This window comes from Mchenga conophoros, linkage group LG15 (assembly GCF_057382185.1).
Source record: "Mchenga conophoros isolate Kocher_MC1m ecotype Shallow Benthic linkage group LG15, M_conophoros_male_GT1.1, whole genome shotgun sequence".
In the NCBI taxonomy this organism is placed as follows: domain Eukaryota; kingdom Metazoa; phylum Chordata; class Actinopteri; order Cichliformes; family Cichlidae; genus Mchenga; species Mchenga conophoros.
Genome location: NC_140540.1, coordinates 7,382,304 through 7,409,940, shown reverse-complemented (window position 1 = coordinate 7,409,940; position 27,637 = coordinate 7,382,304). Strand labels below are relative to the sequence as shown.

At 40.6% G+C, this 27,637-nt stretch overlaps 1 protein-coding gene across 6 annotated transcripts in view; it reads left to right on the top strand.

The window, feature by feature from the left end:
- Positions 1 to 27,637, top strand: part of LOC146557647 (clathrin coat assembly protein AP180) — a 30,550-nt gene that overhangs the window by 1,463 nt on the left and 1,450 nt on the right. Inside the window, exons 3-22 of one of the 6 annotated variants that reach the window (XM_085245774.1) lie at positions 9,525 to 9,667; positions 10,138 to 10,213; positions 11,797 to 11,899; positions 12,047 to 12,140; positions 12,253 to 12,364; positions 12,485 to 12,591; positions 12,704 to 12,745; positions 13,260 to 13,333; positions 14,076 to 14,088; positions 14,181 to 14,314; positions 14,884 to 14,957; positions 15,164 to 15,178; positions 15,782 to 15,952; positions 18,267 to 18,365; positions 21,263 to 21,337; positions 22,422 to 22,496; positions 24,745 to 24,831; positions 25,826 to 25,887; positions 26,764 to 26,841; positions 26,947 to 27,058. In XM_085245774.1, coding sequence (XP_085101900.1) covers positions 9,525 to 9,667; positions 10,138 to 10,213; positions 11,797 to 11,899; positions 12,047 to 12,140; positions 12,253 to 12,364; positions 12,485 to 12,591; positions 12,704 to 12,745; positions 13,260 to 13,333; positions 14,076 to 14,088; positions 14,181 to 14,314; positions 14,884 to 14,957; positions 15,164 to 15,178; positions 15,782 to 15,952; positions 18,267 to 18,365; positions 21,263 to 21,337; positions 22,422 to 22,496; positions 24,745 to 24,831; positions 25,826 to 25,887; positions 26,764 to 26,841; positions 26,947 to 27,033 — 1,721 coding nt within the window. In that variant the 3' untranslated portion in view covers positions 27,034 to 27,058. Of the gene's footprint in view, positions 1 to 9,524; positions 9,668 to 10,137; positions 10,214 to 11,796; positions 11,900 to 12,046; positions 12,141 to 12,252; positions 12,365 to 12,484; positions 12,592 to 12,703; positions 12,746 to 13,259; positions 13,334 to 14,075; positions 14,089 to 14,180; positions 14,315 to 14,883; positions 14,958 to 15,163; positions 15,179 to 15,781; positions 15,953 to 18,266; positions 18,366 to 21,262; positions 21,338 to 22,421; positions 22,497 to 24,744; positions 24,832 to 25,825; positions 26,842 to 26,946; positions 27,059 to 27,637 lie in introns of those variants that run through there. The other 5 variants (XM_085245771.1, XM_085245772.1, XM_085245773.1 and 2 more) reach the window with 5 other exon arrangements.

The following is a 27,637-nucleotide window of genomic DNA, read 5'->3' as shown; positions in this document are numbered from 1 at the left end:
TAACTGGGTTAGAGTGGAGCCATTTAAGACCAATAAAGTCACAGCTGAATTAAATTACAAACCTCACAGCTTCATTGACACATCTACAGATGACAGCAGGAGCCACCTCCACAAATCATCATTACCACAAACACTGAGTCAACCCAAAGCAGTGGCACTGCTCTGGATAGTTTGATTGGCTCTTTTTCTTGTATGTCTGCCTGTGTGTTTTCCAAGGTTGTGTGTGTGTGTGGTCAGGTCTAGTCTGGTCCTGTGTCTTCTGCTAGGACTTTATATCTTGTGATCCACTCCCCTGCTGAATAATTTAAAAATCAGCCAATGGCTGTCTTGCATAATTTACAAAGCCAAAGGTGACAATGCAAAAGCTAGACTACACCAGAGAGCATTGTTTCCTCATTCTCTGCTGCTCCATGTGATAGTTTCAGTGTTTCTAGCTTTCAGTGGTGCTGATTTGGACATGTGCATGTGTGGACGTGTTGTAGCCTTTTTGTCCAAGGACATAAAACTGCTGCAGACATGTAGAGATTTCTCTATATATTTTCATTTAGTAAGCTATAACATAAACATGTGTCTTTTATTTCCATAATCAAATAGGTTATACTGGGTCTATTTCTAGGGTAATTCAACAGGGCAGTTCAACAGACTTCTGGTATGTAGGCCACTGTGCCTCTGCTGCAGTCTTGGCTGGAGGAAATTCCTCACCTCAAAACAGTAAAACACATTTTCACTATGAAGACCTATGAAGAACCACACATAGCAAAAAAATCTAATAAACAACTAAAGGCTCACTAGGGTAATTTTTAATGATCAAAACATTTCTAATTAGCTAGCTTTCAGTGTTTTTGATTAATAATATTAAATATATTATGCAACTACAGGTTTTAGTTATTGCTTGGTGATTATTAGGGTTATTCAATGCTTGACATGCATGTGTAGCGGTGGTTGTGCAGTGCAGTTGCCAAGGGAACAGATTAATAGTGTCAGGGGGCAGTGTAATGACAGAAGGGGACTCTGAGAAGAAAGAGTGGAAATGACATGCCTGTCATCACTAGACTGCAGAGGAAATCACAATGGATGTGTAGCTATTAAACTGAGACATTTGTTTTGGTCTTTCAGTACAGTTAACTGTCTGACCTTTTTAGTGACATGGTCCACTTTTATGAGAACAAATTACTGATTTGATTGTCTTCAGCAACATAATAAGTAGCCTTAGAAGAAGCAGGTGTGTAAATATGGATTAGTAAGAACATACAGGTGCCTTTCCACCCATGAATAAACTACAAACTAAAAGCTCAAAATGTTATGTGCTTTTCCTTTGGAGCAAAAATCGCCTTGTCTTTTGACTTAGATGTCTGTGTTTGATTTTATTATGAAACGTGCTGGGGTTAAATGACACACTGCATTGAATTTTGTATTTCTGGTTTGTCTAGTCATGCATGGTTATGGCAAACATAGTGAAAGAAACAATGGAGGGCATGTACAGAGTTAATGTATCCACCCAAGGTCAATGAAAGAGTAGCGTTTTCTCATCACCACAGGCACTGATTGTCCGTTTTTTAAATGTCAAATTGGTATAAAATTGCTGTTATGAAGAGTGTCCCAGTGTTCTTACCTGATCTAGAACTATGTCATACGAGCTTTAGATTATTCAGTCAGTAGTTTAGTACCTGAGTCAGCCTGGCTTTTTCCAGATGTAGAACACGTGCCCACTGGCATCTATAAACTTCACAAACTAACATTTTACATCTCCTCGATTTAAAGATGCAATTCATAAGTGGAAGGGGTTGCTGGATTAATGATATGACCTCACTTATATGCTGTGTGGGCCAGTCCTTGGTATTGCCTATTGTCAGTGACTCTGGGAGGGGGCATCTAAAGCATGTGTGAGGAAGTATAAATGCAGGAAGAAACCAAACTGCTAAGACATCAGACATCATTGAGTTTATGTTTTTTTCATTGACTGTCTTTCATTCAGCATGATTAAAAAGAGTAAAGAATCACAGACTGTAAAAAAAAAAAAATCCTCTCCGGACAACATTGCTATTCCGTCACCTGGTGCTAGCTAATTAGCATGCTAACTTAAGCAGACAGTACAATATACTAACTTACATATTTGACAACTTCAACATACTGTAATGTCCTATTTTTTAATTCTTCACAGTCTGTTTAGTTAGATTAAGTTTCTAAACAGTGTTTTAAAGAAACACTGTATATATTGAACGTGGAATATTGCTATTTTCAGATTGCAGAGTAACATGGAAGAGGCTTTATGGTGTAGTGGATTATAAGTGAAAGATCCCTGGTTTGATGCAGACCCAAAGGGAAGAGACACAACTTCCTTTTGGGTCTGCATCTGCATAAAAATTCTGCCAACTCAAACAAATGGAGCTACTTGCTGTAGGGAGTGTGTGGTGTGGGAGCACTAACTTCCTAATTTCCTGTTGTCAGCGTGAGATGAATTTACTAGCTTTGGCTAATTTTGATGTATTTAGATAAAGCAAGGCTAGAAAGTTTTCCCCTGTTTTGAGAACTTATGCTAACCTGTGCTAACCATCAAATATCTTTATCCATGCACTGTATTTCACATATAAACACTAGAGTACTGGTAGAATAGAATAGAATAATCCTTTAATTGTCCCACAAGGGGAAATTTGGGTGTAACAGCAGCAAGAAAGACACATATACAAACAAACAGTACACAAGACACAGAACAGAAACATACACAATTTTTACATATTTACATCAATGACAATGGTTACCAAAAACAGAGTACTGTACCTTTATTAAATAAAATAAAATTTAATACAGATCAGAGGCAAACCGTGGTTATAGTGTGAATCGGTTGATAAAATAGTGCCAAGTTACAGCGCTGATGTAAACATCTATGTTTGTTGGGAGCAGTTCTGATTGTACAGTCTGACAGCTGCAGGGAGGAAGGACCTGCAGAAACGCTCCTTCATGCATCGAGGATGCAGCAGTCTGTCACTGAAGGAGCTCTGCAGTTCAGTAACATTTACATGCATTGGGTGGGAGACTCTGTCCATCAGAGATGTTATTTTGGCCAGAGTCCTTCTGTCTCCCACCACCTGCACTGGGTCCAGGGTGCATCCCAGAACAAAGCTGGCCTTCCTAATGAGTTTATCCAACCTCTTCTTCTCAGCTGCCAATAAACTACTGCTCCAACATACAACACTGTAAAAAATGACAGATGCCACCACAGAGTCATAGAAGGTCTTTAAAAGCGCTCCCTGGACTCCAAATGACCTCAGCCGCCTCAGCAGGTAGAGTCTGCTCTGACCCTTCCTGTAAAGAGTATCAGTGTCGTGGCTCCAGTCTAGCTTATTATTCAGGTGAACACCCAGGTACCTATACGAGTCCACTATCTCAATGTCCACTCCCCGGATGTTCACCGGTGTCAGTGTGGTGGGTCTGCATCTCCGGAAATCCACCACCAACTCCTTGGTTTTCCTGGCATTGATCAGCAGGTGGTTCTGCTGGCACCAGTCCACAAAGTCCAGTCCACTGTCTGTACTCTGAGTCATCCTCACCTGTGATGAGGCCGACTATGGTAGAGTCGTCAGAGAACTTCTGTAGGTGGTAGCGTGGGGAGTTGATGGAGAAGTCTGCAGTGTAGAGGGTGAAGAGGAACGGTGCCAGCACAGTTCTCTGTGGGGCCCCCGTACTGCAGACCAGCGTATCAGAGACACAGCCCTGTGACATCACATACTGTGGGCGTTCTGTGAGGTAGTCCAGAGTGGTGGTCCACTCCCGATAGCTCCAGCTTGTCTCTCAGAAGTCGTGGCTGGATGGTGTTGAAAGCACTAGAGAAATCAAAGAACATGATCCTCACAGTGCTTTCAGGCTTCTCCAGGTGAGTCAGAGCTCGGTGCAGGAGGTAGATGATGGTGTCCTCCACCCCGATGCCAGGCTGGTAAGCAAACTGCAGCAGATGAAGACCTCACCAGGGGGCGCAGATGGTTTAGAACCAACCTCTCGAGGGTCTTCATCAGATGTGATGTTAGGGCTACCGGCCTGTAGCTGCTGAGGTCCTTGGGATGGGAGGTCTTTGGTATGGGTACCGGAGAAGACTCTTCTTCTCCTTGAGGAGAGCCTTTATTTCAGGATTTATCCATGGCTTGTTGTTAGAAAAACACCGTACCTTTATGATGGGTATGGTGTTGTCCACACAGAAGTTCATGTAATCCGTAATGCGGTCTGTGATGCTGTTGAGGTCATCCTCCAAAGGGCTGCAGAGGTTGTCCCATACAGTAGAATGGAAACAGTCCCTCAGGGCCTCTTCAGTCTCTGCCAACCATTTCCTAACTGTGCATTTCACAACTGGTTCTCTGTGTACTAAAGGTTTATACACAGGCTGGAGATGAACCAGGTTGTGATCTGAGCCCCCCAGGGGAGGGAGAGGTGATGAGCTGTATGTCTCCTTGGTGTTAGCATACAATAAGTCCAATGTTTTATTGTCTCTGGTGTGGTAGGTGACATACTGGGTGAAGGCGGGGAGAGTGGAGAATGGGGAGATGTGATTAAAGTCCCCAGAGATCAGGAAAAGGGCCTGAGGATGCTGTGTTTGGAGTCTGCTGGTTACAGTGTGCAGGATCTCACAGGCTGCTGCAGCGTTAGCAGAGGGCGGGACATACACAGCTATCATAATGACGTGTGTAAACTCTCGCGGTAAATAGTGTGGTCTCATGCTAACCGCTAGCAGCTCAATGTCCTTACAGCCTAGCGTCTCTTTGATAGATAAATGACCAGAGTTACACCATCTATCGTTCACAAACACAGCCAAACCCCCTCCTCTCTTCTTACCACTTTTCTTTTTTATGTCTGCCCGGACCAGATGGAAACCATCTATGTTTATGTGTGAGTCCAGAGTTAGCGTGGTTAGCCACGACTCTGTGAAGCACATCACGCTGGGTTAGAGCCACCAGTTCATCCATTTTTTTGGGGAGCGATCTCACGTTCCCCATAATAACAGATGGAATCGCTGGCCGGTACCTCCTAACCTTACTGCGACGCCCAATCCCGGCCCGAATGCCGCGTCTCTTCCTCCTCACCTATTGGGGGATGTTGGCTCGCTTGGCGGTAGGCAGAACAGCGGAGGCCCCGAGGGCTAACAGCTGATCCCTGCTGTAAACAATTGGCGGTCGGACCTCCACGCGCTCTCCGGACACAGATGCCGTAAAAAATGTGATAAAAAACACGATTGTCCATAAAATTCTGAGCTTCATTGTGGAGTAGTACAGTCCTCAATAAAAAAAACAAGAACAAGAAATACAATAACAACAAAAAAAGAGAAAAAAGGACTCGGTCAGGTCGGGAATCCATGGTACCTTCTGTTAGCAAGTTAGATGTTTCCCAAAATGTTAGCTGATTAAAACATTCTGCTAAGTGGTGCAGTGAGGTCCCATATGAGATACTGGTCACATTAAAAGCTCCTTATTTAACTTTTATTTACCATAGAAATTGTAATGTTTAGCTAGCTGTATATGCTAGGTCTGAAATTTATGTGCTATATATTTCCAATGAACAACCGCCTAAAGTATTATTGATAGCATTATAAATCTACACATGTAGCACAGTAAGCAGATGTGTTCTGCTTACCATTATCTAGAATATTCGGGCTGGTGCACGATTTTGTTGTGTAACTGTAAAACTCATTCCTCAGACTAAGATGTAGGGTAGAAAACGCACACTGAGACACTGTGGTGCAGAGAAATACACAGTGTGAGGCCTCGCAGTTCATTCTTAGAACTCGTGGATTACCGTAAGAGTCTTTATTTAGCTCAGCCAATCCTCATTATGCACACATAGGCACACCAGTTGTATGTCAGTGTGTGTTTGTTTCGGGTTATGGTACCACAACACGGCAGCATGGATTACAACCCGTGATATGGCTAATATGGCAACATAGCTAACATCCATAAACGGATGAGATTATGTATGTAAATTGATATTTATTATGAGCTGGACATCTGAGAAAATGGCTCTTGGTTAGTGCTGTGCTCATGCTGCTAATAGAAATCTAAACTTGTAGCTGTGCCAGTGACATGATAATGTTATATAATCTAATCTCAGCCATTGTGGATCCTGACTCTGTTTGTGTGTGTTTGAAAAAGCTTCAGGACAATCTTTAACAAAACATAGAGTATATTCAAATAAGGAAGGGGATGATTGGTTGAAATGATAAAAAATGAGAGAAGATTTTCTTTAACATAGACTAAATGACACTAAAGTGGGAAAATGGAGACTAAATCATATCTAAACATGTACAGTGGAAGGACTGATGTCACCCCAACCTTCATTAAAAACATCAGACATCTTTGGAGCAGCTGAAGTGTCGCTGTTACCATCTGGTGAAGCTGTACAGATGGACTGGGGTGTAATTAGTTCAACAAAGATCAAAGGAAGAGCTGTGATCATCACTGTGAACCAGCTAAAACACATTCATGGAGCACATCCACCTGCTGTTTATTTTCATTTTGTCCAGATCATCAGTTCCATCAGATTATCAGTGAAACATCCTACAACGCCACAGACAAAAAGCTGATAATGAAGACGTGTTAGGTGATGAGCAGTGTGTAGAACAGGGTGTGTGAGGTGTAGCAACCAACCACAACAGAAAAGAACAGGATCAGTGATTAGTAATAATCTGTTTACAGCACCCCAAGCATTAAAACCCCCAACCCCCCAACCAGCCTGTTGTCTGGACCCTGAGCAGCTTCATTGCTCAAACTCGTATATCGCTTCTTTTATTGCACACTCATCTGACTCCCTACTGTTCTCTTCCTTCTTGTCATCCCTTTTCTCATCACCTTGCAGACTTGTGGTCTGGTTTAATTTATAGTTTGCTCTCTACCTATTTGAAACAAGCTCAAGGTCTATTGAATAGAATGGCCTTCCACTCCCTCCATTATCACAGATGTCTGCCAATATTTGCTGCATTTCTTTCTGTATGGATGCACTCAGTTGTGTCCTTGTTGTTCAGATGCCAATGTCAGCAGGACACAAAACAATGTACAGCTACACTATGCTATGTTTAAGCGAGCAAGAACATATAAAACGAAATGTTCATCTGTTCTACTGCCACAGTGAGCACAACATATACAAAATCTACCAATGGATAGATTTCTTTATTTACACTTCATAAATGTCTGTCAGTGCCCTCTCAAAGTGTTACTTCTTCTGTTTCAACTAAACTTTTTGTGCCTACTTTTCAGCCGCATGCCATATCCTTTCTTTATTGGAAAGAAAACAAACTGATGCCAAACTCAATCAAAGCATGAACAAAGGAAAAAAGAATAAACAAACTGTTCATTATTCATTGCAGATAGGCATGGCTGATGCAGAACCGTTCACAGTTCATGTCATCATACCATTATTTTAAGCTTGTGAGCAATGCTGATGCACAGTATATGGACAAAAGTATTGGCCCACACCTCTTAATCTTTGAATTTAGGGCTTTCATTCAAGTATATAAAATCAAGTACTGAGTACTTAGCCATGCAGTCTATAAACATTTCTGAAAAAATGGGTCATTCTAAAGAGCTCACTTAAGCATTACAGAAAGTCAGTTTGTGAAATTTCTTCCCACCTAGATATTTTACAATCAACTGTAAGTGGCATTAATGCAAAGTGGAAGCACAGTAACTCGGTCAGTCGAGAACACATAAAGTCACACATTGGGGTGCTTGAGTGCTGAGGTGCATAGTGTGAAAAAGTCACCAGCGCCCACGGACATTAACATCAGCGCAAAAAGGGTGCACTGGGAGCTTCACATCATAAGTGTCCATGATTGAGCCGTAGCTTCTGTAGGTGTAATGCATGATTAGTGATTATAGCTTTATTAGTTTCAAGCCATGGACCATTCATGTGTCTTTAGTGTCTCTATCTTTATTTCTGCTTATTAGATTTTATTTATTTATTTTTTTACATTTTCAATACAAAAACTCAGTTTTCTTTTGCTATCAGCCGTGGTATGTTAGATATAGAGAATGAAAATCTTGAGTGTTCACAAGAAGAACATGAGTCTGAAATAGATTGAGAAATCACATGAGTCCAACCTTTTCAAAACCCGAATCTTTTGGTTTTTCTCAAAACAGAAAAACCAAAAGATTCGGTATTTGGGTTACGCCTAGGTTCATCTTATCTGTATCATTACTGTCAAAGTACGTTGTACCTTCTGTTATATTTTTTACTGATGCAATAGTCAGGACTCTTTATTTCTGGAGACTTCTCTGTCTGAGTATCTGAACTGGCAGCCAGGGAGAGATGACAAAGCATAATTCTCTCTCTTTCTCTCTCTGCATTGTCAGCGTGTGTCCCCCCTTATGTGAGTCTGTGTGTGTGTGTGTGTGTGTGTGTGTGTGTGTGTGTGTGTGTGTGGGTGGGTGGCTGGGTTCTTGCACCAACATTTGGTATGTGCATCAGGTATTTCTCCTGCCTCAATATTTTCATAACTGTCTGGTGCAGCTCTGCAGTGAGCACTTTGCCTCCTCACTTAATCAAAATTTAATCAGAGCAGTTAAATCAGGGCAGAAAATCTTGCAGACGTGTGTCTAAGAATAAGTTCACTTCCCTTTTAATAACATATAATAAGCTATTTAATGAAGGGTGTAGGAAAGTTAGTGAATCAGGAAGTACAGAGGATTAGTAAAAAGGAAGTGGGGGGCAGCTATGAAGAGAATAAAGATTAGAAAGGTGTTTGGTCTTTGAGACATTGCTGCAGAAGTATGCAGATGTCTAGGAGCAATGGCAGTGGACTGTTTGACCAGAATGTTTAATACAATCCTGGAGAGTGAGATGAAGCCTGAGGAAAGGAGATGAAGTCTACAGGAACCAATTTTCAAGAACACGGTGATGTGCAGAGCTGTAGTAACTACAGAGTAATAAAACTAATGAGCCATAACATGAGGCTATGGGAAAGAGTTGTTAAAGCTAGATCAAGAAGAGAGGTGATGACCAGTGGGCAGCAGCATGGCTTCATCCAGAGAAAGAGCACTACAGACGTGATATTTGGTTTGAATGGAGAAGATCATAAGGAGTTGCAGTGTGTTTTTGTAGATCTAGAGAAAGCACATGATGGGGTACTGTATGAGGAAGTCAGGCATGACAGAGAAGCATGTGAGGGTGGTGCAGGACATGTATGAGGACAGTGAGACAGTAGTGAGGTGTAAGGTAGAAGTGACAGATCGATTGAAGGTGGGGTTGGTTTTCATCAAAGCAGAGAGCCTAGAGAGGTGGAGGCATGCTGTTGAATATGGAGCTGTCAGTCAGGAGGAAAAGAAGAATACCACAGAGAAGACCCTTAGATGTAGTAAAGGAAAGCATGCAGATTCTTTTCATGACAGAAGCGGATGTAAGTGATGGGGTGAGATGGAGACAGGCAATCCACTGTAGTTAAAAGAAGAAGAAGAAGACGACAATAAGCTGTTTAAAGTTACCACAAGGTTAAAGCACTCTGTGAGAGAACCTTTGACAGATGAGTAGAACTCTTTGTTGCTGTGTTGCAGACCTGGTGTCAGCCACCAATACCACCAACGTGAACATCCCTCAGATGGCTGACACACTGTTTGAGCGATCCACCAACGCCAGCTGGGTGGTCGTCTTCAAGGCCCTCGTCACCACACACCACATGTGTGTCTATGGCAATGAGGTTAGTGAACAGTAAATAGACCATTTAACATGTGAAGCAGTTTGGTTTAAGCTTGAATCTCTTCTAATCAGGATAAAAGATCAATAGAAATGCTGAATAGTATATATTATAGTATACTTTAATATAGTAAAGTTTTTTTTCTAATTGCTGACAAAAACAGCCACCCCTTTGAAATAAATAATAAATGTCTGGTGTGGTGTGAAGTTACCACTTTAGAGAGCTGAAATTGGTCTTTCAAGGCATTTGCAGGAAGCCTGATGTTTCACAAATAAATAGAGGCTTTGACCACAAGTTAGTGGAATGGGTCCACTGTGCATTACTCCTGTAAAAGCTATTAAATAATGGAATAAAAGCTTGAAAAGCACAACAAAGAAAACCCTTACTAAAGATGTCAATGCTGTGTTGTTGGCTGTAGTTTTCAGCTTTGACTTCTACAGGAATGTTCACTGGGTTTTCTTTCTCTTTCTCAGAGGTTCATTCAGTACTTGGCATCCAGGACATCCTTGTTCAACCTCAGCAACTTTATTGACAAAACCGGATCTCATGGTAAGACGACAGTCTGATCAACTGTAATATCCTCCCTTTGTGTCGTTGTGTATCGTTCTTTGTAAATGGATAATCTGATAATAACCGCACATTACTGAACTTTCTCATCCTTTGCTCCTTAGGTTACAGATTTTAGAGAAGAACCTACATAAAGTTAGGAAAAATAGGAACTAACAGGAAAATAACAAATATCACATATCAGCTACAATCCCAGCAGCTGATCTCAGTGCTGATGGATCAGCCGCTACCCTTCCATATATACATTCAATCTAGGGTGTTGTTTAATTTGTTGCACGCTTTTCAAACCACCTCCTTTCCTGCTCCACCTTTCGCTTGGACTTAATCGGTGTCAACTAATGAGATCCATAATTTGTTGGACAAGGATAGAATTTTTGTAGTTTCATCTCTGTACACAACCAGACAATCTAAGTGAAGTACAGACTTGAAGAATTACAGCCCTTTAAATACACAGCTCCCCCATTTTCAGAGATTTAAAATGAATTGGACAAACTAACATAATTTTAAATATAAGGACTGTTTTTAATACTTGGATGGAAATCCTTCCCAGTTTATGGTTGCTGAAGTTTAGAACCCATGGACATCACCTAATGCTGTATTTGTTCCATTGCAAGGTGGCTGCTAAGCCTTTACTGCAGCCACCTTTATTGCAGGGTCTTTCCATGTACGGTTTTATTCAATAACTGAAAAATCAGGTGATCCTTTGAAGAATATTTTATTTTTTTCCTCGACAAACTGTTGCATTGCTTTTGTATTTTGGGTCATTATCCAGTCCTGAAAATCTAATTCTGGCCTTTCTGTTTTTGAGTGAAACCAGTGATTTGCACCTTGTTATAAGCCATCTTCCATTCATGAATGCATCTCTTGATAATGATATGTCTACTTTCTTAAGAGTGTCCTTTTTCTTAACTATGGAAAAAATGCTGTCATCATGCATTTTGTTGTCTTCTGATGTATTTCGGACCTTTTAGAGTTGCTTAACTGGCCAATGCATTTTTTCCTTTTAAGAATGTACCAGATCACTGATTTGGCCCTCACAAAGGTGTATTTTTAGCCAAATGACGACCTCGCTCACTTGCACTGACATCCCTTTGGGCTCTTAAAATTACAGTGAAAAGCTATGAAACCTTATTATATCAAATATTGTGTCTTGTGACTTCATTTGTCATGAAATAATAAGATGACAGGTCTCACCAGATTCATTTTAGCCTCTGCAAATGGGGGCTACATAAAAATATTTTTTGTTTGATGTGGTACATTACCACTGTGGTAATGTACAGAGGCTACAAAATTGTGCGTTCAGCAAATTATGGACCAAACTATCTCAGCTACACACGGGGAAATTGTGCTTCCTGTTATATTGACTGCTTTAGGGATACACTGTTTACTGCAGGTTCTAAAAAATATTTTCCCACTAGGACAAAAAGAGATCAATGCATGAAGTGAGCTGTTGAGAAACAAATGACAAATAATAGAAATAATCAAGAAACAAATACGAGCAGACAGCAAGAAGCCTATTAGCTTTTTGTTCAACAATCATTTAATTTTGATTTCATTTTGTGTAGGCTATGACATGTCTACATTCATCAGGCGGTATGGACGATACCTGAATGAGAAAGCCTTCGCTTACCGCCAGATGGCATTTGACTTCACCAGAGTCAAGAAAGGGTACGGTAAACACGGTGTGCATGCAGTTGCTCATAGCAACACTTGTTTGGCCATTAGCATTTTCTTTTACATGCTTTTACTTAGTGTGTGGTTAAAACCTGTGGCTCTTCTTTTGTGTAAAATACTCTCTCTGTTGTGTTACCTCAGCGCTGATGGAGTGATGAGAACCATGACCACTGAGAAGCTGCTGAAAGGCATGCCTGTTCTGCAGACACAGATTGACACACTCCTGGAGTTTGATGTGCGTCTTTGCTTTGATTTGCACACTTTTTCGCTCTTTTTCTTCTTCTTTATTTATTTGGATGAACAGAACCTCAGACAGCCCTACTTATCTCTGTCCTGTCTCCTCTCAGGTTCATCCCAAGGAGCTGAACAATGGGATCATCAATGCTGCATTTCTGCTTCTCTTCAAGGACTTGGTGAAACTGTTTGCATCCTACAATGATGGGATCATCAACCTATTAGGTTAGTAGTCCACTTAAAGTGAATAGATTGCAGGGTTTTTTTTGTTCATTTCACCGATGATAATCAAAAAAGATGGACAAGGTGTTTGTCAGTCAGCAAACCTCTTGTTTTTGTGTGTAGAGAAATTCTTCAAAATGAAGAAGAGTGAATGCAAGGAGGCCTTGGAGATCTACAAGCGTTTCCTGACCAGGGTGACAAAGATTGGAGAATTCATGAAGCTGGCTGAGGTAGCCTCAGCAGTCCTTTTTCTTTTGACTCACATAGTGACTGTAAAAACTGAGTCTGTGCAGTGTGATAATATTGTTTTTTAAATATATATATATTTCTTTTCTTTAACAGACAGTTGGAGTTGACAAAAATGACATTCCCGACATCAACTATGTAAGTTACATATCACAGCTCTCAGGGTTTTTTAATCCCACTTTGCAAGCGATGGGATCAAGAATATATAATGCATATGAATACCATCCATCTCCTCTCACACACACATGCATACACAGAAGCCCATGTCTCACCCACCACCATCTCCCCACCCAGTGTCTCCACCCAGGGGTAGTGGTGGATCTAGCAGACTCGGATGACGAGGACTGCCCCTTTAAACCTCTCGAGGAACCGGTAACCACAGAAACAAAGGGGTTATTTTGGCTGAGTGCCTGTTTACAGGATGAAGTGTTGGCACGTTGACCTTTCTTTAATTTGACAAACAAGTCACACAAAACACACAAATCACTCTTGTGTTTGTGTGTGCATAGACACATGCATGTGACTAATGCGGTGGGATTTTCTCTCACTCTTGTTTCTGGTGATTAAACCTCGGCTGGAATGTATCTGAGGAGATGATTTAAGATTTGTGTGGAGTTGTGATTACAGTTTGAAATTTCTTTGTTCTGCTCAGGCTCCCAGCAGTATCCTAGAATCTCTGGAAACCCACATGAATGGCCTGGAGGATATAAAAGGTGGAAAGAAGGGGTAAGACGTAACATTTCTTTGCAACGTCATAGTAAAAACATTAGGATAACTCTTTCTATCTCCCGCTTTTGTTTTCACAAGTAGCCAATAGAAATATTGGTAGAAACAGGTTTTGTATTTCTACAGTTTCCTTTAACCCCTCCTCTCTTTTACTCTCCTTTACGTTGATTTGGAAACACCAGTGAAGGGTGAGCATATGTGTTATGTTTCGTTTGCAGTTTACTAATTATTTAGATGTATTTACTGTCCCACCTCTCGCCCCACCCTCCCCCAGGTAATAAATGGGCACATTATTCACATGTGAATTATGAACTGGATCAATCGAATAGTTCACATGTGGAAATGTGTGTGTCGGTGTGATTACATGCGTGACCTCTGGGAGACACATGTTTTGGTAAACAGCAGGTCACCACATGTGTACTGGCATACGCTAATATGCAATGTGAATCGCTATATGAAGGGTTTCATTCCCAAGTCAAACTGAAAATGAAATAAAAGCTGGCAAAATCAGACTGATTTAACAAATCTTATGGGCTGGATTTTATTCTTGTTTTCATACTTGATTATATATTATGGTACTTTGGAAATTAACTCTTCATATGATCACATATGATGCAGTCTATCTTAAATGTTTGTTTGAATCCCCGATATTGAGTTTAAAATGATCTGTAAAATTGAGCTTTTGTCAAGCAGTTTGTTTTAAGCACATCACTTATACCTCCTCTTGTTCTTCCACTTTCAGGTCTCCAACAAAGGTAAGATGCACATTTAAAGTAGTCTGTTTTTTTCTTTAGCCTTTTATATTGTGAATCAGCACTGAAAGGGGGCTTGTCTGTCTACTTTCCAGGGATCTCCTACAAACAATGTGTCTCCAACGTCAACTCCAGCCAAATCTTCAAATGCTGTTCCCACATTGCAGCCTCCTCCTGGGGACAGTGCTGGCAGCGCTGCTGCTTCAGCTGCTCCTGAACCGGCTGAAGAGTAGGTTCCTATTTCTAGTAAATACCCCGCCAATGCAACCTTTCAAAAAACATTGGATTTTGTTAACATCTATAAAATACCATATACTTACAGTGTATCTGTATTGTCAGTATTGCCAAAAGTAATCACCACCCATCAGAATTGATCAATCCAATTCCAGCATGGTACCATGATATGATGCCACCCGTGCAACATGTCCAGTGTGAAATTTCCTCTCTATGAAATATTCCACAGTCAGCTGTTAGTGGTATTATAACAAAGTGGAAGTGATTGGGAATGACAGAATTTTAACAGACAGACAGAAATCACGAATTGTGATTTTTTGGTGTCTGCTTGCCCAGTTTAGTTTATAATTTCATTTAGTTCACATGTATAATTTGGATGATGGGTAAATGATCTCAGAAGCAAGACATTTCCCACGATGTTGTCTCCACTTTTTTTAGTGCTAGGTAACAAAATGTCACTCCAACAGTGCTATTTTAGCTGATTAAGTGCAAGTAAACTATTGATCATGTGCAGCAGAAAATTTTCACTCAGAAAAGTGTGGTTAAAACTTTATCATCTTCCAGTTCATTGCTAGATCTGGATCCACTGGCCTCTACTGGCCCTTCAGCACCATCAGCTGCCCCCACATCTTGGGGAGGTAAGTGGCCCTCCTTCCTTTAGAACAGCTGCTGGTATCATGCACATGGTTTTCGTCGCAGTCATTGTTAGAAAGAACGACAGGTAATCTAGTCCTTTTAGTGAACACGTAACAGTCTATTTTCATTGGAGTTGACTAGAGAATCAAATCAAATCCCCAGAACAAGACATATCTTCTCCCTGTTTCTTTGTTTTCTGCCTCCGTAGATCTTCTTGGATCAGGTGAGTGCAACTCCTCCTCTTTACTTCACCTGTAGGATCTGGTCCAGACTAGTCCATTCGTAAAACCTCCTCCAGGTTGCCTTGATTTTCCTGGTTTTCTTGCTGTAATATGAAATTGAAGCAACCTGGAGGCAATATATTGTTTCTCTATTTAGAAAATATAAAAATAGACAACATTGCAGCAGTGTCACATGGTTACTTCCCTGTTTGTCTCCTCAAGCTGTTCTCTTAGTCTGAGTACTCTCTTTGTTTCTCTCTGCCTTCTCCCTCCCCTCCCTCCACATACTCCATTGTCTGTTTTTGGTTTATAATGGGGGCTATTTTGGTTGATTGCTTTTTAATATCTATTTCTTGGTTATGACTGGACAATGCTGGATCATTTGGCGACTTTTAATTTGTTTAAAAATACGGGTTTTTCTTCTTCTTTTTTTTGGCCACTTCTAAATGATCTTTATTGGGCTTTATTTGGATTGACCTTTCTTTTGGCTTTTTTTTTTCTTCACTCTCACAACGGTGACTCCACTGGCTATTTTGGTTCCTCTTTTGTGGTTTATTTTGCCTCCTTTCTATGGGGATTTCAAACACCCCTGATGGTACTGGAAGAAATGGGCGATTCCTTGCTATCTGAACCCACCCTCGCAGCTGAGCCCACCCCCTCCCTTGCAGCGGCATCGCCCACTCCTGCAGCAGCAGAACCTGGAGTCTCTCTAGCTCCTCCCACTAGCACAGCAGCTGCCACCTCCCCTGGCGCCGCCAATGTGGATCTGTTGGGAGGTCAGTGGGCTTCCAGAAAATTCTCTACGAAGGAATCACTCTGGGAAGCTCAACTGTAAAACCCATCACACGATATGATAACACAGACGACTGCATGCTCAAACACGTACAGTATGTAGACAGAACTTTGCTGAATTATGGCAGTTGTTGTCTGTCCACTGCAAGCAAAGTTGTATCATCAAAAACTTTCACTGCGTACTGGATTGATGCACATCCCTATCAACTGCCTTAAAATTATAGCCCCGCATTATTTAGTTATATTTAAACAGACTAAATACATTTGATTATGGATTAACCATGTCAAAATATATACACTTAATAGCTTACAATGCTACTCAATGTTTAGAAAAACTTATCACATGAATTTTCACTTTTCATTTCCTAATGCCACAGTTCATGACAGTGTAGTAGTCCCTGCCTCTGTTAGCATCTTTTTGACGTTGATGCCCTAAAAACATCAATTTATTAACAAGATGCTGATCGTAATTTTGGCCGGCATTGATATTACTCAGCGTTAAAAGAAGGTGAAAAGAAAGAAATGCTTCCATGCAGGTTGTGTAGAAAAGATGGTTTGTGAACTAGGGTTTGCCATTTTGGAGGTTACTATGTTCGTTTTCTTGTGACGCTATTCATTGTCATGTGAGGGTAGAGTTGGGGGAACTATCAGCTACCCTGCAGCAATGCTGACTTATTTCACAAGATTAATCTGTAACTTATCACTGTCTATACTTCAGCAGGGTTATTAAAAGTGTTTCTTAGTGAGGAGACTCAATAGGTGTGCCTCTTGCTTTGGGCTCACAGAGTGTGCACATTAGTGACAGGAACACATATTGGGTGAACATGAAGGGTCTAACTACAAGGTGAAGATTGCAAAGTTTCTTCTGATAGAAACTCTACAAGATTTACAAGAAACTGTAAATCCAGACAGCGTTACCACCACAGGCCAAAGACAAAAAAGCCGGCTGACTGGTTAGGTTCCACTCCCAGGCATGCGTGGCTGTGCTGAGTGGGGTTTTTCTCATCATAGTTGAAAGGTTTGCTAGATAAAGATTTGGGGGCAAAATAGGGCATTGTTAATTTGCAGTTGATGCATCAAACCCTGTTCAATAAACTATCATTCTAGCATAGCTTTGAGAGATGTTGCATGCCAGTTGTTCTTGATCAGTTCATTGCTTGGCTGAATTTGTGCACAGCCAGGATTGTAGTTCTGGACCGTTGGCTTGCTTTTCCTGTGCTCCGTGACATAATAATAATCTACTGTATTACAGAGAGTGGTATAGTGGCTAATGTGTAGTATAAAAGATTTCCTGTGTCTGATCATGTAGCAACAAACAAAAAATCAGTCTATTACTAAAAGTACTGTGCACTAAGTGGTGCACAGGGTGGTCCGAATTATCCATGAGCTGTTATTTCCACAGCACACCGCAGCTAAGTACAGTACTGCAATTACAACTTTTGTTTCAAAATGTTATGAGCAGAATTGATCAGATTTGGAGAGGTACATGAAATCTTGTCACCATTCAGGGTTGCTCCTTCTTGGAAGAAATTTACTTGGGTAAAGTGTGTAACTATGTGGGCAGTAACAATGCTTTAGTGTCATGAAAAGTGTCATTATTTAAATTACTAAAAGTGAAATTCTGATGTGAAAAATATCTCAATATAGAATTTAAATGAATGAACTAGCTAATATGATAATAAGAATGACTAACAAGCAGTTTAGTGATGAGTTGTGTTTTAATCGTTTATCGGTGGTACGCAGTTTTATGTGATGTGCTTTTTTGGGAAAGCAATCACATTATTTTAATCCATACAAAATGTACAATCAGATTTAGACTTAATATTTCTACAGATATTCTCCACATACTCACCACATGTTCACTTTTGGCTTGTATATACACTGCTGCACTCATGCGTCCTGTTTGATAGGCCGTAATGCTTTTCTTTGATCTCTGAAAAGCAATTCTATCAAACCCTGTCACATGTCTACAGCTACAGATGGCAGCTGTAACACTTGTAGAGTCCTGGCTTATTCGGCTCTTTGTGCACTAGATTAATCCTTGCTGTAATGCCTCCTGTCTGTATTCCCATTTGCTCATTCACCTGTCAGTCATTGATGTCACATAACAGTTCTGTACGCTGCTGTTTCTAAAAGCTGAAAACAGCTTAAAAATGCTTCTGCAACTTAAACGCTTTAATCTTATGTTCTTTTTTCTTAATAGTCTTGTTTTCCTCTGGCTTTTTGACTCTCTCTTTTTTATCCTTATTTCTTCATCTGTCTCTCTCCGCGTTTCTGTCCTCTCCTGGGGTTTTGCAGAAGCCTTCGCAAGTCCTGCTCCTGCCGCTGAGGCCTCCGCAGGAGCAGCTGAAGGTGGGGCTGCTGCTACATCCACCCCAGCTGCCAACGCTGGAACTGGTGGGTGACCAACATCTGTCTGTGTGAGAGAGAGTGTGTATGTGTGTCAGCCAGTGGCATACATGAGAAAGCAACAACAACAAAAAACATGCAGTTATGCAATTCTTTCTTTACATGTTTTCTGCATGAAAACATACAATCAACACAGCAAAGCAAGTTAGCTAAAAACTCAAAACCTCAACAGGAAAGAAGCTGTGAGCTAATTTGTGATGCTAATATTAGCTTAATTAGCTTTAGAGATTTGCTGGCTTCAACAGCTACAGCTATCTAAAATAAAAACCAATTGTTTCAAAGTTGTTGTTTTTTTGTTTTTTTTAATTACACAGAGTAATAAAAAACCTACTCACAGTAGAAAAGGTACAGGTGTAACTATTAAAATAATGCTAGCTTTTGTTTGTGTACGTTGAGTCACGCTATCGTGGCTTTATATTTTCTCCTGTAACTTTTCAAAATGCGCATATTTATTTAGAGACTTAGACTTAGAGACTTAGAGCTTTTTCTTGTCATTGTGCAGTTTCTTGCACAGCGAAATTGGGTAGCTGAACCACAAAGGTGATAAAGTAAGAAGAAGAGAAACCAATATACAACGAAGGCGGAAAAGAAATAAATAATTAAATAAATAGAATAAAATAAAATAAAAACAGTGTACATGTATACATATGTGAGTGGAACTATATACATGGTGTATGTGTAGGAAACATTGAAACAGACTGGGACCAAAATAATTGCACATGAGCCAAAAATATTGCACAGAACATGGAAAGACTGAGATATTGCACATAGATGATCAACAGCAGTGTCAGGGTGGATGTCTTGGGGAAGTCTTTACACACTCTTAGTTTGCATTAAGAGTTCTGACAGCCCACGGGAAGAATGGTAAATGGTAAATGGCCTGTATTTGTATAGCGCTTTTCTAGTCCCTAAGGACCCCAAAGCGCTTTACACAACCTGTCATCCACCCATTCACGCACACATTCACACACTGGTGATGGCAAGCTACATTGTAGCCACAGCCACCCTGGGGCGCACTGACAGAGGCGTTCTTTAGTCTGTTGGTTTTGCACCTGATGGATCTGAGCCTTTTTCCAGAGGGCAGGATGTTGAAGAGGTGGTGGCTAGGATGGAGGTGGTCCTTTATAATTGCCCTGGCTCTGGAGAGACATCTTGAGCTGCCAATTAAGTCCAGGGAGGGGAGTGGACAGCCGATCACCTTCTCTGCAGTTCTGATGACCCTCTGTAGTCTCTTCTTGTCAGCTGTTGTGCAACCAGCGTACCACACAGGGATGGCGTGCACCAGCACACTCTCGATAGTGTCACGGTAGAAGAATGCAATTGTGTGAGTCAGAGTTTCTCATCAATAATTACTATATTTTACTTACATACTTTATTTTCCTAGTTAGGAAGGTATTCTTTCGACTTCTGTGCATTTCCGTAGTTTGAACTCAGAACATGGAGATAACATGGGCACAACAAAGAGTTGTTAAAATACAGGACTTTAATGGAATATATTGCTTGTTATGTTGTTTTTGTATTTCTTTTATTATGACTGTGAAAGAAGAAAATGTTATAACTTTACAGAGAAAGATGTAGATGCCTGTGGTTGTGAATGTGTAAAGGTTAATGAGGGTTTAAACTCACGTCTTTGTGCAGGTAGTATGGATTCATTCATCATTACTGCTTGGGTATGGAAGGGAAATCTTGTTAGTGGCGTTCAAGAGCAAGAATATTCATGCTTGTCTTTTGTCATCACAAGAAAACTTTAGACTTTCTGTTATGGAGAAGACTGCCTGGTTTTATTTGAAGTTCCTAACGTTATGGACTGTGAAAGGATTTAATATCCGCTCCAGTTGTTTGTCATTTTCTCTCCCATCACAGATGCTATTTATAGCTGTAACTGTTACGACTGACAGCAGGAGTATGTTGGAGCTCTGCACATTTTCACCTCCTATCATTCCCATCTGATGTTTTCCATTTCTCTGACCTCCTTCTTGTGGTTATTGCGGTACTCCTGTAACCGTTACATAAAACATACAGTATTGTGCAAAAATGTTGAAAAATAATGCAGTGAGTAGCTTCATAAGTTCACCCTCAAATCAGTAATTGTTGTGCTTGCACTTTTTCTTTGATGCAGCACCAGTTCTCAAAGGAACATTTTTCAAAGCATCTTGAAGCACTTGCTGCAGTTTTTCTGTGTCAGCCTGTCTCTCACTTTTCACTGTCTTTTTGTGTAAAGACAGACTGACGCATTGATATTGGGATCAGGCCTCTGCGGGGGACCAGATATCTAATGTCTAGAATTGACCTAAACCTTTGCTCAGTGCCATATGTCTGCTCTCTTTTGTATCAAAGTCAATGTCTAACATTCCCCTTCTCTCAATGTTTTACATTTCTTTCCTACCCCCAACACCCCCCATTTCTTCCCAAAAGACCCCTTTGCTCCCTCAGATGGTAGCACCAATGCAGCGTCTTCAGGTCTAGACCTTTTCGGCATGATGTCAGTGGAGAGCAATAACCCGGCTAGTTCCCTGGATGCCTGTTTTAGCTCGGGTGTGCCCCAGCCCTCCCCTTCCCATTCCCCTTCACCGCTCTTCACCTCCTCATCCAACACCATCACCACCACTGCAACCATTTCAGCTCCTATTGCCGCCAGCACCACCAGCCCTGGGATTGACCTTTTCAGTGGTAAACATTGGAGATTTGTGTGATCCGGCATTAGTAACTATCGCATCATACTGAGGCAGGCTGGTGTCTTCTTGACTCTGATTTGAGGCTGTTTGCCATTTTTTTTGTCATTATTTTTATGAGGGAAAATGTGCACATGTTTGCAGCTTTGCCTCTCCAGTTGAAAGAGTTTGAGCTTTTTAATATTCCTGTCTTGGGTGCGCATGTATTTGTAGATATCTTTGACTCCATGCCAGACACGAGCTTCTCCAAAACAGACCTCGCTCCCAGTGCTGACTTGTTTTCAGCAGGTACCCTTTTGCACTCAATCTGCCATCTTGCGCGTGCTCTTACTCTCATATCCTGTCTTGCTGTTTGTGTTTTTCAGCTTTGTCCTTGGGTTTGATCAGGGAAGAAAAGAAGGAAATGAGATTGCTCTGTTATGGGTCAGCTGAAAGCCACTGAGCTGTCTGAAGCATTTAGTGAATGACACTTACCTCTTTTCTTATTCCGGCATGTACTGCGTGCACTGAAACTGAACTTGATAAAAGCGCACTGTGCATTATAATGAATAGTTTCTGTGTGTGTGTGTGTGTGTGTTTAGTGTGTATTTGTGCGTGTTTGGGGTCTAAAAACATAATCTCCACCTTGCCTCCTCCAGCGGATGTGTTCAGCTCCTCTGCCCCCATCCTCTCCTCAGCACCCCCATCCAAAATTGACACAGGAGCCATCATGAATCTGTTTGGTGGTGGGTAACTCACATGACCGCCTCCCCTCACTCTGCCTCTCTTGTTCACGCTGAGGAAGCGAAGGACATAAAATGAAACAAGTGATTTTGAAACCATCAGGTTTTCTCCTTTATGATCATAGCTATTGCGATTGTTGCTGCTGTATATTTTGTTTTTGTTATTCATGTGGGTGGATACATTATTGGAGATTCGCACACAGATAGCTGAGATGAGTCAAAGTATTTATCAACTGCTAATAATGACTCTGGCTCAAGATTTTCTTTCTGTTAAACTAAAAGTGGCTACACTACTTCAGCACAATTATACTTGCTCTCATTTATCCTCTAGAAAAATAGGATTATGAGCCCAAATCTAACAACTAAAATTCCTTGCTGTGTATATCTGAGTGTTACATGTGAAAAGGCCATTTTTATAAGCAGTATGTGTGTGTGATGTTTTCATTTTCTGAAATCGAAAATCCTGCGCTCATGCTTTCAAGCCCTCTTTTCTAACTCTAAGCATTTTGTCTGACATTAATAGTGTGAAGCTGAAGGCTGATTGTTCCCCTTCTTTGCCTTAATGCTGCGATGGAAATGGCTCGACCCACTGCGACCCTGTCATGGAATGAATGGTGGACTGTGTTTATGTTTTTTGGTTGACCTGCCAGAGCCTACAGGAGGAGATGCCCCAGCTGCTGCTGCTGCCCCTGCTCCTGTTGCCCCCGGTGCTGAACTGATGTCAGGTAAATCCTCAGATGTGGAAGTGCCAACCTGAATGTGATCAGTGAAGGTTATATCATCATGTTTGTATGAAATAGTTCCCTCTCACTGCATGTATTGTGGTCATGGATGGATTTCATAACAGATATTATGAGCACAGGTCTGGAGGCTCCTGAGCTAAAGCCTCTGTATTAAGGTTTGTTTTTGTCGAGTTTAAAGTGGAAATAGACTGATGGTATTGTTTTGTAAAGTCTGTAAGCGTGGAATAAAAGAGAGAACATTAACCAGAGGTCCTCACAGACTGACTGGATGGCGTCATGGTACCGAACAAGCACGCTCATTTATAGAATTCCCCACTCAACAATTATTTCAATATGAGTCTATATTATTAATATATATGCGGTAACAAACTACTCACTCATCAGAACTTCACCTTTCAGACCATGCTCTCAGCAAAGTCAGTGCTGCTCAAGTTCCTTAAGTCCAAAGTCCTCCCCTCTACTCTCCTTCCTCTTTTAAGGACCACTTTTTTTTTGCTTTGGCTTGCTAAACAGAGGAGCTACTCTGTTTTTTTTCTGACACTTGCCAAAAACAAAAACAGTTGCATACTTGACATCAACAGGTTCACATGCATGTTCTGCAAATGACAGACAGCACAAAAGGATTTGATTCATAATATTAGTAATAATATATTGTTTGAATACAGTAAGGCTTTGGTTGATGAGTTAACATGACTTAAACATATTGTGGAACTTTTATGTGTTAATAGATCTATCGACCTTGCTTCTCCTGTCTTTTGGGCCCTGGATGCCCTGTCCAAAAAAGAATAGGTTGGGGTTTCTGCTTAGCTCAGAGGCCCTAACCTGATCATTCATCCATGGCTACAGCTGTTCATCTTGTAATAACACTCATGATTCCTTGTTGTTGTCTTGCTAATACCATAATATCACTTTACAATATTTTACTAACACTTTCTTTGATAATCTTAAAATCGGTTTGCTTGCCAGACTAGCTGTTTCGTGTCAGTGGATGTATCACTTACTGTTTCTATTAACTTTGGTAATGGTTAATGAAATGGTTTGCTGTCAGCAGCTTCTCTTTGGATTGTATTTATTAACTTTTAACAGCAACATACATCAACATTGTTTGTGCCACACAAAATGGTGCATGTTTCTGCTGGCTTGGTTTTTGCTTCAGTTTCATGATAACAGCATCACATTTTGCTTATGATGACTTATATTCTTCGGAAAATCCTCCAATCTTTCTCACCTTTCAATACTTGATCCCTGCTTATGTGGTTCCTGGTCCTCTCCTTTTGTGCTGCTGGTCTCATATTATATAACTAATGGTCTGCAATACTTCTGCTTTAAGGCTTAACTCTTTCTCTTTTCCTTCCTTTCTATCAACCATACAATAACCTCCTTAGAAAAAAAACACTCTATTGAAACCTCATTGCATTTTCCCCCCTCTCTCTTTGGCATCTGTGCTTTTTTTTTTTACTCTCCTCTCTTTCTCTCTCCCTCGCTCTCTTTCTCCATCTGGCTCTTGGGCTGGCTCATTTCTTGCTTCCTGCCATTTGATTGGGTGAGTCCCCTTGCTCTTTAACACGCTAATTTCCCACAGTGCACTGCATTGCGGTGGTGCAAGGCAAGCTCAGCTGCACTTTCTCCTGAAACACCAGATGCTTGACGGTTATGAGGACTGTGTGAAGTAGCAGTTATTATTCAGTGCTTCTTTAGCATTTAACCCAGCTTCATTCTAGCTTCAGTGCTTCTGCCCTCATGCCAGTTTCTGCAGCAGTCACAAACTCATGGGAAAACTACATTAACGGTCGCATTCTTGACATCATGTTTGATGCTATGCAGAAGCAAGCTCAGGTTTATATCTGTCCCACATATATATGTACTTTTAAAGTTCTTTATCTTACTGCAATTGATCATAACAGATGTCTCCTGAGTCATATATTCGATGGTTTTATGTTATATTCTATTTCACATGATTGAAATTCACTAAGATTTAGTATTTTCCAAAAAGAAACCATATGTCGTATTTTAAATGAACCAACTCTTCCTCAGTAGGTTACATTTCAATGCTCTCTTTTCGCTGTTGTCATGGAGACATCTGTTGGTTGTCATGGTAATATCCCAAGTAATAAGAAGGCCTGCTCTTGAGTTGTAGTAGAGTGTGAGAATTGCTTGTAGTGAAGGATACTAATATCTCCCTCCCCTGTCCATCTTCTCCCTTCCCTGTTGCACCTCCTCCCTGCTGTAGTATTTGATGGCCTAGGGGATGTAATGAAGCCCACAGTGACTCCCCAGGCTGGGGATGTTGACACCTCTATGGCTAACATGGCAAGTAGTAAGTAGAGTTTTAGATTTCTAGATTTCTGGACTATGTAATGCAGTAAATTAACATTTTGAGAAATATGCTTGTTTGTTCTCCAGCAGAGATTCTTAAATTGCAAGGTTTGCTTTATTTATTCATTCTAAATAAATTGTGAAAGGCTTGAGAGTTACTTCTTTACATATTAAACAAAAGAGAAAAGCAGTCTTGGGAACGTTAGATGTGCTGGCAGTCACATTTTCTTTTATATTTAACAGAGCCAAACCTATTTATGGTATACATGCCCAAAATGCTAACTAAGTAATTTGAATACTTATAATTTTGTTACAATGTAAAACATTTGGGAATTTGGTGAAATGAATTTTATTTGAGTGGCGTACAATCATTACATTTATTCAATATTCAGTTCAAATCAGTTATATTTCTATAGGACCAAATCACATCAACAATCACCTTAAGTTGCTTTATTTTGTATGGTAAAGACTCTATAAAATTACAGAGAAAGCACCAATCATCAGATGACCACCTATGAGCAAGTGCTTGGTGACAGTGGGAAGGAAAAACTCCCTTTTAAAAGGAAGAAACCTCTGATAGCACCAAACTCACAGAGTGAGTTGCTTAAAGTTTATGAGGGCAAAGAGTCATTTTTTGAGTGTGTGACTCCATCTGACACTTAGTTCACAATTTAAAAAAAAGTCAAGTAAAAATAGCAGCAGTAGCTCTAACTCCCCTATAAACCACAAATATGTTTCTTTACACTTAAAATTATTTATGAAAGTAAATCATTCTTGTGAACTTTAAGAGTGCTTGTGTTAAAGATAAGCCAACTTATTAATCTTTCCACCTCTGTTAAAAGAAAGCAAAGAAACTCATCTACTAAAATGGCAAACATCTACTTTAACTGACTTTCTGTCTTGTAACTTAGAAATCACTGCAGTAAATTACAAGTTACAAATGATGCGACAGATTTTTTTGCAGTACCTTTTTTCTCTCTTTCTTTCCTTCCAAGATCTCACAATGGGAACTCCAGCGGCCCCTCAGGTAGCTCCCCCAAGTTGGGGTGCTCCGATGGTAAATGTTGTCTGTGTCTTAAAGCATGGAGTGGAGCCGCATGCCAGCGACAGATAGGGCAAACCTGTAGCAGCAGTCACAAGTGTCGCCTTCATCACCATATGGAAAAGAAACAGGAAAAAAAAAACTTATAACAAATGCTTATGTTTTGGAGATTTGTCCTCTTTCTTTTCAATATGGCCCAGCTCTCCAGGTTCCAGGTGTACCATAAAGCTAGGAAGCAGGGCATAAATTTAATTCAGCCTAATGTGTGTTTCTGGAATATTTACTGGAGAGTGATGAAGGGGGAAGTGATAGTACTGCATTAAGAAGCTGTTGCTTGGAAACAGCTATTAATTTTTGAGTTTTCTTTGAAACCTGATTGAGTTGAGGCAAACCTGGACATTGCAGTTGGTTTGACGCTTCCATCTGAAGGCTACATGAAACAAGCTTCACTGCTCTCTGAACCCCTGTTCATATGCAAATAGACAACAAAAACTGAAGATGAAGTTGGGCTTTCTGTTGTGGCGTGTCCTCGTTTCTTGTGTGCCAGTTTGTTTTGTCCAGCATTCGGTGTGTCTGTCCTTTTTTTTTTACCTTAAATTTTTGTTTTCTGTGTTCATTTTGCCATATTTTCATCTGAAATGTAGTATAGTAACATCCCACCTCCTCCTCTCCATCCCCTCTCGTCCACACCTTTAGACCATACCCATGGGTGTCAGTCCTTTTATGGGGATTCACCCTAGCTTCACCATGGTAAGACCTCCAGTCCAGTCTAGTAATGCCCAGGCAGGACATTACTGGATAACTAATGGACAATCACCCCCTTTGGGTGGCCCTCACACACCCATAAAATAACAGACATCTAGTTTTATTGACTCTTTTCCATTCCATCAGGCACCAGTTGCTGGAGCTCCCATGATGCCAATGGCGAGACCAGGCTTCCCAGCCGCTGGGGTGACCCCAGGAGCACCGGTAACACACTTGATTTTTTTTTTTTTACAATGGAAAATATTATTATTTGCACAGGTTACAATGACAAAAGAAGGAATATGAGTGCTAAAATAAGGTGTTTTACAGATGTCTCCTGGAATCGCCCAGAGCCCCAGGAAGCCTCCACCACCCAGGAACGCTCTGGATGACCTCAATATTAAGGACTTCATGTAGACTGACTGATCCAGAAACCCCCAAGGTACACATCTTTACTGATAGTATGCTGAAACTGCAGATTCCTCTCATTACGGATAACATTCGTATAGTTTTTCTCTGTAGAACAGGCTGGGGTTTCAGCATAACAGTAATCTACAGCACTACTACCATCAGTTATTCTGCTTAAGATGTAGACATGCTTGTTGCTTGTTGTAAACCTGTTGTGCAATTGCTAAACTAAAATATCTCATATGTCATGAAATAGCAAAGCATAAGGAGAAGAATTTGAGCCTTAAACAATAACCACATGCAAGTTCAATTTGATGCTGGAAAAGTGGTTCCCAGACCTGAAGATAAAATTAAGGGTGGTTTTTCTGAGTTTTTTTTTTTCTGTAAACAGACAGAAGTCACTGGCAAATATCAAGATTTTTTCTGAAAGTAGACTTCACAAATTTTAAGTGATCAGCATTCACAAAACAAAATGTGCTAAAAGCTGCTTTGGATTGGGATCCACAACAGTACCGATAAGGTAAAGAAACCAAATGTGTGACATTATGGTTAGGGAAAACATCTTGTGACAGTTAAATCAGATATCACATGCCAGTTTCATGCTGTTTAATAA